This window comes from Phacochoerus africanus, chromosome 6 (genome assembly GCF_016906955.1).
Source record: "Phacochoerus africanus isolate WHEZ1 chromosome 6, ROS_Pafr_v1, whole genome shotgun sequence".
Classification (NCBI taxonomy): domain Eukaryota; kingdom Metazoa; phylum Chordata; class Mammalia; order Artiodactyla; family Suidae; genus Phacochoerus; species Phacochoerus africanus.
Genome location: NC_062549.1, coordinates 78125085 through 78140272, shown reverse-complemented (window position 1 = coordinate 78140272; position 15188 = coordinate 78125085). Strand labels below are relative to the sequence as shown.

The 15188-nt window shown below is 41.6% G+C and overlaps 1 protein-coding gene across 1 annotated transcript in view; it reads right to left on the bottom strand.

The window, feature by feature from the left end:
* The window catches only part of LOC125128686 (suppression of tumorigenicity 18 protein-like), a 138760-nt gene that overhangs the window by 109583 nt on the left and 13989 nt on the right, over positions 1–15188 (bottom strand). The window contains exons 2-5 of the mRNA XM_047782868.1: positions 13602–13682; positions 7616–7690; positions 1060–1148; positions 195–326 (exon numbers count right to left, since the gene is read on the bottom strand). Of these exons, the coding sequence (XP_047638824.1) occupies positions 195–326; positions 1060–1148; positions 7616–7690; positions 13602–13682 (377 nt within the window). The remainder of the gene's footprint in view (positions 1–194; positions 327–1059; positions 1149–7615; positions 7691–13601; positions 13683–15188) is intronic.

The following is a 15188-nucleotide window of genomic DNA, read 5'->3' as shown; positions in this document are numbered from 1 at the left end:
CTGTCAGCGCACACAGCCCTGGTTCATCTGGAGCCCTCGCTGTGGACAAACAGCGGATGACAGTCCTATTTACATACGGGGGCATTTGTGGTGCAAAGATTTCCAAAGCATTTTTTTTTTTTTTTGGAAATCCCTTAACTTTCATGTGTTTCTATGCTAAAAATATTCTTACAAATAAGATTCCACTTGGTCACCTCTTCTTTTCTCCCCCGGCCACTGGCTTCACCACCAGAAGATGGAAAATGCCAAGTCCTTGAAAGAGGCAAACTTCATGGCCTCCACCGAAAGCTTTGTCTTCCTGATTCCTCGGCACTGCAACAATGACCCTGTAGGAATCAGGCAAGACTCAAAAGTGGGCTACCTCCTTCCCTGGTAAAAAGATGCATTCTGGAAAATTAACTCGCGTGTAGAAAATAATCTAAGGTAGAAGGACACAAAAGATTTATTTGTACATGAAAAAGGAATTAGTAAATTGAGTTTCTGAAAAAAAATTAGACTTGAAAACTATGCTCTCACCTAAAATATCTAGGTCATCATGGGAATGTGTATATATATTTATTTATATGATGTGTATGTGTATATATGTGCGTGTCTATATACACGCATATGACTTATCCAATTAATAGCTCTGCCACCCAGATAACTGCTCTGCCCTCTATCCCATGGTGCAGACACGTGTGCCCTGGCATGTTTTTGAACATTGTGGCCTGGAAGTGTACACACCTCTTCCCCTTTTTACTCCAGAGAGAACTGGAAGGTGCTCACAAGCAGTAAAGTACCCGCTGACCCCCCTCGACAGCCTCCTGAGCACCTCCGAAAGGCGGATACCTTCCCCTGAACATTTCCTGCTCTAACTTAGGTCAGTGGCTCTCAGATTCTAAAATGCACCTGGATCACCTGGTGTCTTGTGAAAATGCAGGTCCTGAGTTGCTAATGAGGGTCCAGGGGTTCCGGTCGCCCCATGGACCACACCCTGAACAGCAAGTGTCAGAGCTGTGACACTTCAGGCAGTGCCAGAATCACCTGCAGTGTGGTCTGGAGTGGGGTTTGGGAGCGTACCTTTCTGACACGTGCCCAGGTGACACAGGTGCTGACGGTTCTGGGGCTGCACTTCGAGAAGCCTTGCCTGAGATAATCATGGATGCTTGCTTTGAAGAATGCCAATCCAAAGGCTAAACACTCTGCATCCACATGGAACAGAGGCAGTTCCACTCTATTCTAGCCTACCCATTTGCTCTGTCTTTACTACTTTACGGCAGAAAGGAACAGATTAAAAAGTGAGTGTTCTGGCCCATCTTTGGAGTACATTCTGAGAACCACTTTATAGCTTATTGAACTTGATCTTCCGTTCAGATGAAGCCATTCATGTCAAGAAAGAAACAGCAATTATGTCCTTCTTCATCACAGGTGCCATTATCAAATGTAAGCTCACAAATTATAAACCTAAGACTGCACAGCATTTAAACTGGCCCAAAGCAAATAAAACAAGAGGATGAATTAATTAAAAATTATCTCATGAAAACAAATTTCAGTGTCAAGCAATGATGCACATTTCCTTGAGACGTTCAGGGTTTTACCAGCCCTAGTAAATTGACTTATTGCTAAGTGGCACAGCGAGTTTCTCGTATACACTATGTGAAGTGTTCTTTCTCAATGGCTGCTATTTTGAAGAACACATTACCATGAAAACTTCTTGAAGGCTGCAAACACCTTTTAGTCTAATACTGAAAATATATTTGCATTGCTGTCCCAGTAAATAACTCACTGATAAAGCTCTTACAAGGGCATTCTGCAACCTTATTTACTGGAATACACAAACGAGGAGAGTGCAAGCAATTGCAGAACAAAATATTGCTGGAGCGCGTCTTGGTAAAGAGGTGAAGGAAGATTATCCAATAGAAGGTGAGTCACTGAGCAAAATTTAGATGCTTTGGCAGAGACCTGATCAGGCCAGGACAAACTATTTAAGGTTCTGAAACACAAACTTACTACATAGTATTCCAGGAAAGCTAGGAGAATATGGCTCCATGTAAGAAAGAGCAGGAAGCCAATAAGAACAGTTTTAAAGGAATCAAAGCCCCTTCCGAACCCTCACCACCTCTTATTTGGTCTTGCAATCCCACTGATAATTATTTAACAAAGCTATTTTAAAAAGCATCAACCTCATCTACATACAAGAAGATAATGTCATAAACAAGGAATCTGATTAATGCCATTGCAGCCAAACTTCTCTGTACAGAAGAGTATTATTTAATGAATCATTAACTTATTCACTCAAATCTTCATTAAGCATCTATTCTTCTGGAGAAGAGGGGAGAGTGTTTATACAAACAGGTGGAGTCCTGGAGAGCAGAGAGGGGTGTGTGGCGTGTGCCCCTCTAATAGCACAGTTTTTTCTGTTGTACAAAGCAAAGAGGCAATAAGATAAAAATCTTTGAGGACACGAGGGTGCCGAGTTTTTTCTTGGTAACTTGGGAGAACAATCTGATGGTTTGAAGAGATCGCTCCAGCAGAAGCACGGAGCTCAGGGTGTACAGTTTGAGTAGAGGAGAACTCAAAATCCTGTGAATTTAGGTCGGCTGTACACACTGCTGTCATGGCAGAGATGGTGGTGAGTTTTAGGACCTTAAGTGATTTCTCTCCTCGGGTGGTTTTAGGAGTTAAGATGAATCAGACGAAATAAGAGCCTCTGGTCCCTTGGACAGCTACTTTTACAGTTGTCTCCTGGCTCGTCAGAGATCAGGACAGTTCATATTGGGCACTTTGTCCTGTGCTTATGCAACTCCAGCCCATTATGTTTGTTGGTTTCTCGCCAGATCCCAGGAACCTGGCCTGAGTTTTCTGTTAAAGGAAACAGTCTACATATTTTGGGGACACATTAAATTTTTCCAAAGAATTGTGTACAAGAAGGAAATTCCTTGGAAGAATGACAGAATCGCTGCTTTTTTTTTTTTTTTTTTTAATGGCTACACATGTGGCTTATGGAGGTTCCCAAGCTAGGGGTTGAATCAGAGCTGTAGCTGCCAGCCTACACCCACAGCCACAGCAACTCGGGATCTGATCCACCTCTGTGACCTACACCACAGCTCACAGCAATGCTAGATCCTTAACCCAGTGAGTGAGGCCAGGGATCGAACCCTCTTCCATGATGGGAACTCCAGAATCCCTACTTTTAAAGATGTAATTTATACAATGGGTTTTTGAAGTGAATGATAAGAATGCCCATGAAAAAAAAGACTTGGGCTCTGAGTGACCTGGATGGGTTTCCTCTCATCTCTTAACTCCTCTTCCCAAGTCAGGCTCCCTGTTCCTATAGAAAGCTATGCTGACTCCAATCACAGCCCCCAACCCAGAGAGCATCACCCTCCACATGCTCTTCATCTTCCCTCTTTGAGGCTCCCCTGGGCCAGGAAACTCTCCTCTCAGCTTCCTCCATAGTCCAGACACCCAGTGAAAGTTGGCTACTTGAGGGCTATTGACTAATTATTAAGAAATAGGGATCTGTGATCAGGGCACTGCCTCTGGAGTATGAATTTTAGGCAAACAATGAATCAAATATCTGGAGATAAAACATGAAAGTACCCATTGCACGTAGCAAAAAGTTATGCATGTGAAAACATACAAAATAGATCAGCTAATAAGACTAATAAACGCAATGCTTAAAGTAGATTATTGTATTATCAATGTTATAGCTGAAAACCAGTATTGTACAAAACAAGCATCTTATGAACAGTTTTACTTGTGCATTAAAGATTAACTTTACAAATTACAAATAAAGATTAACTTTACAAATTAAAAATAACTTTGCAAATTAAAGTGGACAAAAACCTTATGTAACCTTACTATACCCGTACATGTAACTATTGACTTTAACTCAAGGGGAAATGGGAGGGATTAAAACTTAAGGACTGTCACAACCTGTTCATCATATATTAAAAGTGGAAGAGCGACTGGAATGTTACAATTGCATAAAGAAACTAAATTGGGCAGTTCTTAAGGTATCACGAAGCAAAACTAAAAGGTAATAGAAGAAACATAGTATTACTGATCGTGAATGTGCTAAGCAACAAGCTGATCTTGAATTAGATAGTGGAGGTGGTGGATGATGCTTTAAATGATTGGAGGGAGGCAAAAGAAAAATAAAATCAGATGAGGCTTTCAGCAACAGCTGTCACAACTGTGCCTCAATGCTGACCCATGCAGAGGTCTAGGCACCTCGTGGTGTATTATCTTATTTAAGCTCCAAAACAGCCTGAGGAGGTCGACATCACTACTCCTAATTTAAGAAAATATTCAAGACCATGTGTGGTGCCAGGGCTTCTTCCACTGTGTAGCACTGGCTAAAACGGCAGATGAAGTCTTTCTTTGAGCAAACCCCAGCAAGATTCACAAGGAGCTCAAGATAATGGAGACAATGAAATATGGTAAAAACCCTAAAACTGGTATGTGGGGAAAGACAGTGACAAATGACTTGGGAAAGGCTTGTTGATCATGGGAGACCCTGAGCCCTGGCCCCAGGCAGCAAGGGCATAAGGGTGACAGGACATGCTTTGTCTCTGAGATCACACCAACCTGACTTTAAATCCTAACTCTGACACTGGCTAGTTCTATGATCTCAGGACTGTATTTAACTTTCCTAATCTTCAGCCTCTTCATCTGTTAAAAAGGCGCAATAACAGAACTTCCCTCTAGAGCCATGAGGACATAGGAGATGTCACTCATCAAAAGCATGGCACACGGTAGAAATTCTATAAAAGTCCACAATCCCCAAAGAGTTCAGCCTTTATTCAAAGCCCACAGGTAGGTGGTACTCAATTTTAGCCCCGTCTGGTCACGGTGAGGATGTGTGTTGATGAGACCAATTAAATCTTTGGAAATTTAACAGTCCATCCATTTTCTTCAAGTTAGTAGAAAAATTCATTAAGTATTCATTTAAAAATATTTGTTGACTTTTAAATTCTATTATTTCTTTGTGCTAGATACTTTAGTAAATGCTTTATATATATATCATACTTTAACTCAATTTGCACAACAGCTATGTCAATCAGGGATTATTAATTTTTCCCAGCTTCCAAATAAAGAGATTAAAACACAGAGAAGTAACATATGTGCCCAGAGTCCCCCAGCTCTTGGGGAGCAGCACTGGCAACTGGACTCTCACTGCAAGGTCCCTGTGTTTAATCACAACAACCTCTCATCATCGTAAGAGAGGAGGTGGAGAAGCAGGAAGGGACAAGACAGAAATTATATTCCAGTGTGGGAGCCAAACCAAAGAGCTAAGGAAACCGTAAGTATATGATACAATTTAGAGCAGTGATAATTGTTGTGGGAAAATACTGTTGGTTAAAGATGGGGGGTTTTAAATTGAAGTAAAAGTAATCTTTGTTCATTTAAGAAAGAATACAGGAACTATGTGCCTAGGTCCTATCCAGAACATATTTAAAAAAAACCACAACTCAATAACAGAAAGATAAATTTCTCAATTAAAAATGGGCCAAGGACTTGAATTGACATTTCTCCAAAGATGATGTATGAATGGACAATGAGCACATGAAAAGATGCTCAGCATCATTAGTCACTCAGGAAATGCAAATCAAAACCACAATGAGATACCACATCACACCCACTAGGATGGCTATGATGAAAAGACAGACAATAACCAGTGCCGGTGAAGGCTGTGAAGCAACTGGACTTTCATCAACCGCTGGTGGGAATGTGAAATGGTGCCGCTGTGTTGGAAAACAATCCAGCAGTTCTTCAAATGGTTAAACATAGAGTTATTATATAATCCAGCAATTCAACCCCTAAGTACATACTCAAGAGAAATAAAAACCTATGTCCACACACACACACAATGTGCATGAATGTTCATAGCAGCATGGTTTGTAACAGTGGAAAAGTGGATACAACCCAAATGTTCATTAACTAATGAATGGATAAATGTGATCTATCCATCCATTGGAATATCATTCAGCAATCAAATGGAAGGAAGTATTGATACATAATACAACATGGATGTGCCTTGAAAATATTACACCAAGTGAAAGAAAAGTCACAAAAGACCATATAGGATGCTATTCCATTTATACAAACTTTCCAGGATAGGTGTGTCTACGAAAACAAAGCCTTGTGGTTACCTAGAACTTGAGGTGGAGGGGACACTAGCAGGTGATGGCTGAGGGGTTCAGAGTTTCTTTTGTAGGGGAAGGAAAAGGTTCTCAAGTGGGTAGGTAAGTCTGAAATACTAAAGACAACTGAACTGTAACATTAAGTGGGTGAGTTGTATGGTATGTGAATTATATCTCAATAAACCTGGAGCTACACAGACCATAGTGAGGAGGCATATTTTGTTTTAAGCATGAAAGGATGCTCTTGTCACCGTGAGCAGAGGAGGGAAAGCAGGCAAGTCAGTTTCCAGGCCACATCAGTCTTCTGGGAAGACTGAGAAGGTGGATGGTCTGGGGTGCAGGTGCTAAAGATAAAGAGAAGGCTAACAGCCCAAGTTCCATATTCCATATCAATCAGGGGAAAGCAGAAAAAGAAAGGAGTTCAAGGGCAGAAATGTATCTGCTATGATCCCAACACCTCATTCCCAACTGTGTGACTGGTCCTCAGTGGACAGAAGCCAGTCCTTTCCTCTTCCTCACTGGCCCCAGGAGAGCGCTCTCCCCGCCCCCACCCCCTTCCTAATGCATCTTCTAGGACAGCTCAAGCTCTGAGCTCCTCTGGTCCTCACTGGTCTCCTGGGTTTCCGTGCCAATGCAATGTACACAACACTTAGGAGTGATGTAGAACCTTTCATTTTTAACATGATATAAATGTAGTAATTAATAAAGACTCCCGTGTTAAAGGCAGAGTTGACACAGAGCTTTGCTGCTGAACTTTACAGACAACTTTGGGGCTCTGTAATCTGAACGGTCCCAGCGTATCAGCCTCACCCGCACAGACCTCCTTCTGCATCCGCCCCCTGCCCCTTGCTCTGGTTCTAGGGGAAGGTCCCTCCTGCTTGCTGACTGCAGGCTCTGCACCGGGCTCTGTTACGCTTGCTTCCCACTTGCTCCCAGCCTCAAACACCCCAGCCTTGTTACATCTTCTGGCTCCTTCTCGTGAGCACATAAACACACTTCACCTCTTTGCATTGCCATCTCTGCTCTTCAGGGTCAGACCTTTCAAAATCCCCAGAGCCTTCTTGCTCTCACCTGGCTCCCAGCCCCTGGGCCACATCAAGTGTCTCTGGCTAACATCACCAGTGGCCTCCTATTCAGTGTATCGCAAGTGTACTTCAGTCTATTTTCCGAGCAGGCTGTCTGTGTCCTGCTCTCTCTGAATTCTGGCTCTCTTCTCCCCTCTCTCTACACCCTCCTTCATTGGCCCCCCATTTCCACCTTCCCACTCAACACCGATATTCCTGGAGCTCCTAACTTTGATCCTTCTCCATATCTTCTCCTTGGAAACCACACCCAGTGTCCACCTCTCTGACTCAGATCTTCCTCGTCAACCTCAGATTCCCTGATCAGCTGGACCCTCAGCATCCCCACCTGGCTGTCTTGCATTCAAGCTATATCAGCCTCTAAACAACGTCTTCCTTCTGAACCTCTTAACCTGGTTAACCAACCATCCTGTAAATCCCGGACACGTCTGTTATTTGTGACTCCTGATCAGTTTCCAAATCCACACCCTGGGCACGCCTCTGGAAATACACAGGCCACCATTATGCTGTGAATGTGGGATTGCTGTGTGACCTGGCGTGGTATGACATCTTACAGTGCTTGTGTCTGGGAGTTCTCGCTGTGGCTCAGGGCTAATGAACCCAATTGTATCCATGAGGATACAGGTTCAACCCCTGGCCTCGGTCAGTGGGTTAAGGACCTGGCATTGCTGTGAGCTGTGGTATAGGTCGAATATGTGGCTCAGATCTGGCGTGGCTGTGGCTGTGGTGTAGGCTGGCAACTGTAGCTCTGACTCAACCCCTAGCCTGGGAACCTCCATATGCCTTGGGTGCGGCCCTAAAAAGACAAAAAACAAACAAACAACTTGTGTCTGTAACCTCAATGCATGACATAGTGGCTGGACCCCAGTAAATGCTCAATAAGTTGGTGGAATGGATGGATCCAAGACTGATTAAATGCCTCATCTATGAAAACCTCCCCGAGGACACTGCCAAGCAAAGGGAGTCATTCTATTTTTTAGGCCATAACTTCACCATTTGTAGGCGAAGAGAACTGACCATGCCTGGCAAAGTGCTCTGGCCCCATGCACAGCAGGGCTGAATGGCAGACTAGAAAGGCACCGGGCTCTAGCCTATTTTATCTCCACACTGGCCTCTGCATGCACAAGCCTCCCCATCATGAGATTATTGACCCAGCATGTGGCTTCGTCTACACCACTGGCCTCTGCTCTGACTCCTAAGGTCCCTGAGGCCAGGAGCCACGTCTTAATCCTTTCTCTATACTTCTGACACCTTCTGGACACATCAATATTTCTTAGTCAACTGAGACCCTAAATAACCTTTTTCAGTTTTCCAGCATTGATACTTACATTTATTTTTATTTTTTTATTACTCAACGAATTTATTACATTTGACACTTACATTTTTTACCTCACTCTTGGAAACCATAAACCATAAACCACAAACAATATCTTAAATCTGATCCAGCTGGAAGAACTTTTATGAACTTTTTTTTTTTTTTTTTGGCTTTAGGGCCACACCCCATGGCATATGGAGGTTCCCAGGCTAGGGAAGGAATTGGAACTACAGCAGCCAGCCTACACCACAGCCATAGCGACATGGGATCCAAGCTGCATCTTTGACCCACACCACAGCTCACAGCACCACCTGATCCTTAACCCACTGAGCGAGGCCAGGGATCAAACCCGCAAACTCATGGTTGCTAGTTGGATTCGTTTCTGCTACACCATGTCAGAAACTCCATCTATTGTGAACTTGATGTGGTATTTACTCTTTGTTCTTAGAATTTTTCTTTTTTTTTTTTTTTGGCCACACCCAAGTCATGTGGAAGTCCCAGGCCCGAGACGGAACCCACACCGCAGGAGCAACCTGAGCCACTGCAGTGACAATGCCTGACCCTTAACCCACTGAGCCACAAGAGAACTCCCTTAAATCCTTTATTTCAACAAACCCTTTTGCATTTCTCACACTGTTCAAGGTTTCTATGCTCAATACTGATAATCTAAAATAAAATGATTTTAAATACAGTTTCTCTTCTAAAGGATTTTTGTCAAGTCTCATTAACTTGACTCTTTTTACTCAGTGTTAGATCTCAACACAATATTTGCTAAAGATTAAACAATGTTTTCAAGTGACTCTTCTACAATAATGTAAGGAAACTATGTGAGCATCATAACAGTAACTGCCTAATTCAGATCTAAAAGGTAAAAACAAATACTACAAGGAGTCTAGACATAGTTGTAACCCATCATCTATGTTTCCCAACATTCTGTTAAGCGAAGTGTAATCTTCACAGGTCCACAGAGAAACAGAAGTCGAGACCAAACGTGTAACCCCTGCTGCCCGAGGCCATGGCGCCCAGCAGTGTCAAGGGCTCTGACCTGCTGCCAAGTCCCAGGTCCCCAGCAGGTTGACACGCATGCCCAGGGCACAATCTTCTCATCTGCAAAAGGGGATGCTGCAGACCTGACCTATCGGCTCTTGCTCTGCTTGTTAGAATGAAGAGAATTCATAGCTGCAAATGACTCAAACTAGTGGCTGGCACTGGGTCAGTGCTGTCTTATTATCATAGTAGGAAAAAATAACATCCTCCGCTTGACACCTCAATTCTGAGAGGAAGAATTCAATGATCAGGTGTTTCCAGGTGTCTCTGCTTACACGCACAGACCCAAGCTTTCTGGCTATTTGGCCTAATGCTTACCTCGATGTGATGTTTAGCCTCAGAGCTGGCACTCATACGGTTCTAAGAACAGGCTACCTCCCCTCCCGACGTGACTGGCCTGCTAAATATGTGTGTCTTTGGTATAGCAAAGACTTCGGCTGTCTGTAAACTATTTTTCAAATGTGGGGATGTTTTCATTATAAAAAACTTGTAGAGTTATAGAATTGGGGGAATGAAAAGGACCCCAGTGGTCACTGGCCCAACTCTCAATGTGACAGATGTGATGAAAATAAAGCAACTTGTCAAGGTGGGGTCATTCAACCACTTCACGACATCTGACCATGAGTAGAATTATGAAAAAATTCCTATGCACAACGTTTGTACCAGAAGTCCTTTTTCTTTTTTCTATTATTTAATTAAAAAAACTTTTTAAAGTGTAGTTGATTTACAGTGTTGTGCCAATTTCTTCTGTACAGCAGAGTGACCCAGTCTCATATATATATATTCACATATACACATATATATATATTCTTTTCCTTTTTTTTAGGGCCACACCCATGGCATATAGAAGTTTCCAGGCTAGGGGTTGAATAGGATCTGCAGCTGCCAGCCTACACCACAGCCACAGCAACGCCAGATCTGAGCCACGTCTGCGGCCTACACCACAGCTCAGGGCAACCCCAGATCCTTAACCCACTGAGCAAGGCCACAGATCAAATCCAAATCCTCGTGGATACTAGTTGGGTTTGTAACCCACTGAGCCACAAAGGAACTCCTACAGTCCCTTTCTTATATTATCTTCCATCGTGGTCTATCCCAAGAGACTGGATATAGTTCCCTGGGCTCTCCAGCAGGACAGAAGTTCTTTTCCTTATTTGCCAAACATAAGAAATAGTTCTTGAGTCAATGATTTAACAGGTGCATGAGATGTGTGTGTAAGTGTGTATGAGTGTAAGGGGGGGGACTATATGAGTCTGTGTGCGTGTAAGCGTGTGTATGCACATGCGCCCACAAGAGACGGAAGGAGGGAGGGAGATATATGTTTCCACTGCTGGGCAAAGCCAGGTCTCGGACCCCACAGCTTCTGCCGGTGCCCCAGCCACCTGCAGTCTGCTCTGATAGGGCCTATGTGCCAGCGCTCATCACCAAACCTGCTCGTTGGCATCCATCGCTGGGCTGACCAGGTTTGATTCTGTAGAAACGACCCCAAGGAAGTGAGGGAAGCAGACACAGGATGTCACCAAACTTTACGTGTTTATGGCAACAGAGCAGGGCCACGAGAAGAGCCCTGCCATGGCAAGTCTCAGCTGGGATTTCATGCAAAAACACCCGGAAATCTGCCCTTCAAACCAAAGGTCCACCCAAACATACAAACTGTCCTACAATCTGAACTCTGTGGCTGGAAGGCCGCTAGGTCGAAAGTGAGTATTTCAGAAAAATAAGACCAGTGGAATATCTAAGATCTCAGAAAAGTCCTGGAGAACTATATTGGATTTACCTGTGAAAGCCAATGTAAGCAATATTCAGAAAGGTTTTTTATTTGTTTTTGTTTAGACTTAGAACCTGCCTTGCAGGGGTAAACTGACAGAGCTTTAATCCCTAGGGGGAAAAAAATTTTCCTAAATACATCATAGAACTAGGATAATCCTTCATGAAGTCAGAAGCAAAAAAAATTTTTTAAAAATTAAAAAAATAAAGAGAAAAGGAGAAAAATAACTTCCTCTCCCATTAAAAATAGCCGCCACGGCACCCGGTCTTCATTCTCCCCTTCCTCGGGCCTGACATTCTGCCGATGACCGCCCTTGTTTGTCCCTACATGTTTTCCAAAATATAAAAGTGAAATAGAGTCCCAAGGGCACTGTACTTGAAAGGTTATGAGAGTTAGAGAATTTTAACCATGCCTGCCAAATCAGCAGATGGCTTGTGATTATAATTATATGCATCAATAAAACGAATAATCTTTACAAAATTTGAATTTCTACTAAAGTAAGGGATTTAGTAAGCAGATGCAACAGAATGCATTTTCTTTAACCCTTTTGGTAGACACTGGTATATTTCACACAAAAAAGGATCAAGGGCTCTGTACATAATAGGTTGGGTCCTCTAATTTTTGCCCCCTTCCTGCGGCAGGCACATTGTCAAGCCTCAATCTTTTCTTGATTTCATTTTCTTCATGAGCATATTTCATCCTCACCCCTTTTTCACCCTTCAGAATAGAAATGTTCAGACTAATTCCCGACCATTGTTTGTTATTTGAAAGAAGAAAATTTAAAAGAGGTAAATACCTTCATTTTGATTCATACCAAATATACTATAGAAACAAAAGAGCAAACAGTGGACGCATCTTCCTAGCTGATGGCATTCTTTTACAAATTAGGTTTTCAATAACAAAATTTTTCATTTTTTGTTGTCTTATTCTCTTTAATCTACATGCCAGGAATGAAAATACTGTTTATTCTATTTAAATAATTAACCATTTCATTTCAGCCTGGTTCTGCATAGCATTATAAGTCGAGATAACTAAGTTTTGTTTCATGTCAAGCATGAATTCACTCCCATAGAAATTGGGACAGGTATTGGATGTATGTGGGAAAAAAAAGATGAGGCAAGGTTTACACGCTGGCCTTGAGTCATGTTTCCTTCATGAGAAAAACTCAAAATTTAGGAAATTAAACTCAACTATCTATGTTATTTTTAAATTTTGGAAAAGATGAAGACAAGTTACCACCAACATTTGTGTACTTATTTTTTAATGAAATCATCATATAAATATTTTTCTCATGGAAATACCAAGTGTAACACTTCATTATAATAGCATATTGATTAATATATATTTTACTCAGATAAACCACCAAATATATTACTGAGGAATATTTGGAGAATATGTATTGTGCAGATATATCTTTGGCTCCATATTTATACTGTATGAGTCAAATAAATGAAAACGTTCTGATCTAAAAAGCTATTATATGGTTGTAGTGAATACTACTTAGTAGTATAAATAAGTCACTAATGAGACTTTGAACGCATTCGCATTTTTGAAGGTCAACACAATTTACCTGTAGATACAAGATACACAAGATCATAAATTCTTCTTAGCAACAAAATTCTTGCAAAGTTGCAACTTGAATGTACAGGTCAAACCCCATCAGAAGAAATATTCCTACCATAAGTATCTGAAGAGTTAAACCAAAAAAAGTAATAAATTCATACCTGAAAGCTTATAAATTTGATGCCACATTTGACAAAATAATATTCAAATATTGGTAAAGAAATTTGGTTATCTCTTAGATACGAGTTTCACTGGAATAGAATTTTCAAATATTTAGCTGTAAATTAGGTTCAAGTTTCTTTGAATAGTTGATAAAACAAAACATTTTCCAATCATAACGTCCTTGAAGAAGAAAAAAATGTTTAACAAATCACAGTATCAACTAAAAGAAATCATCTAAGCCAAAAGTTTATGAAATCAATCCCAAAGGGACAAAAAAAGAAAGACATTAATTTTTTTTTTAAAAATGAGGAGTAGGCCTAATAGTATTTACAGAGCTTCGCTCTGATTAAATATTTAAATTGTGGATATTTCATTTTGAAATTAAACTAAATTAAGTAGTTCTGCTTATAGAAAGTTTACGTTGCAATGTAATGACATGCTCACAGTCACTTTTGATTGCTGTTAATCAAACTATGCATAAATAAGCCCATGTCATCACACACATCCATACCCATGGGGGATGTTTAACCGGTTACCTTAGCCTTGATATGAGCACGCACAGCCACGTAAAAGGGACTTTTCACAATCTTTCGAGGACTCTCACAAAACTGAGGGCTCTGAAAGTGAAAACACGAGACAGAGTTCTGTGCGGGTGGCGCAAACGTGCAATGGTCTTGGCAGGTCCCTTCCTGATTCAGGCTCCAGGGAAAGTTGAAGCAGCAAAAGCTTTTAGACTACGCACGCACGCTCCACCAGGGGCCAGAGGAACGTGCTCTCAATTCATTTTCACAGTGGTCATAGGACAAGATTGATCCACGCCAGGCCCCATCGAACAGGCCAGGAAACTGAGGCTCAGAAGCCTTAAAGAACCATCGGGGACCACAGATTTGGTAAACAGAAGAGCCAGGTTTCAAACACAGGAACTCGAGAAAGAAGTGTGCCAGATTCTCTTGTCCCTGTGTGTCACTCACATGGCACTTACGAGGATGGCCTGGTCCCTCGGAAACCTTCCCTAGCTGCTCGATGTGGGTCCTTTGGGCTGGGAACGCCTCCACAGTTAACTCCCAGCAGGGAGTCCCAGCCTTTGAACTTAGAATACTTATTTCTCAAATAAGCAAATCTGAATAAAAGTTCAGTAGCATAAAGTTGACTTCTGTCAACAGAAATCAAGTTCCTCAAATCTCTTTGAAGAAGAAAGTTATCACTTTCTTTGTGTCCTTTCATAGTTAAATACGAAAAAAAAAAAATCTTTCAAATTCAAGACCCACAGTGGTGAAAACGAGCTCCCATAAAGCAAAAGTAATGATCTGTGCCCTCTTGTCTTAATTACAACACAGCTCGATGTGGTTTTGAAGGGCGACAGTTCTATTTCTGTGGAAGTTCCCACTCAGTTTTAGCCACAGGGACGCACCCAGCAGACATGGGCCAAGCCGGCTGGGACAGGAGCGAAACACGTAGAGCATCCAAAGGGATTGTGTTTTCTCCTCACTTCACTCCTGTATTCACATGACAAACATCAGCACCCCCCACCCCCAATATACTACACCAGACTCAAATTTAAATGCTCAGGACAGAAGGAGACCCTCACATATCTAGAACACTCCGAAGAGTGAACTAGTTGCATAACTCTGCCTTCAACTACAATTGTTAGGTAGCAATTGTAGCCACTTTCCGAAAGCGTGTTTTTTCCATGATTTCTACGGTGAAAGGCCTGGTGATGAGATTACATATTAGAAACATCTGAATTTAGCTAAATCAAAGTCTCTCCTCCCTACATATAATTTACTTGAAATAACAAGGTACAATTATACCACTTTCTTCACAACATCTATTTCCTTTCAAATTCTGGTTACTGTAAAAATAATAGAGTTTGTAATACATAAGACCTGTTACATACTGTACATGCATAGTCTTAAAGGACTCATATACATAAAATGAATGTTGGGAATATATTTGGAAAGAGAAAAGTACTTCAAGATAAGAAAAAAAAAAAAAGAAGTATGTGACCTCTGATCACCCAGACCATATTATGAACCTCTGTTGTGAATCTCTCATGAATCCTAACAGTAAACAATTTATTCTGTATCATAATATTTCCATATTCTTAAATAAATAAAAATGTC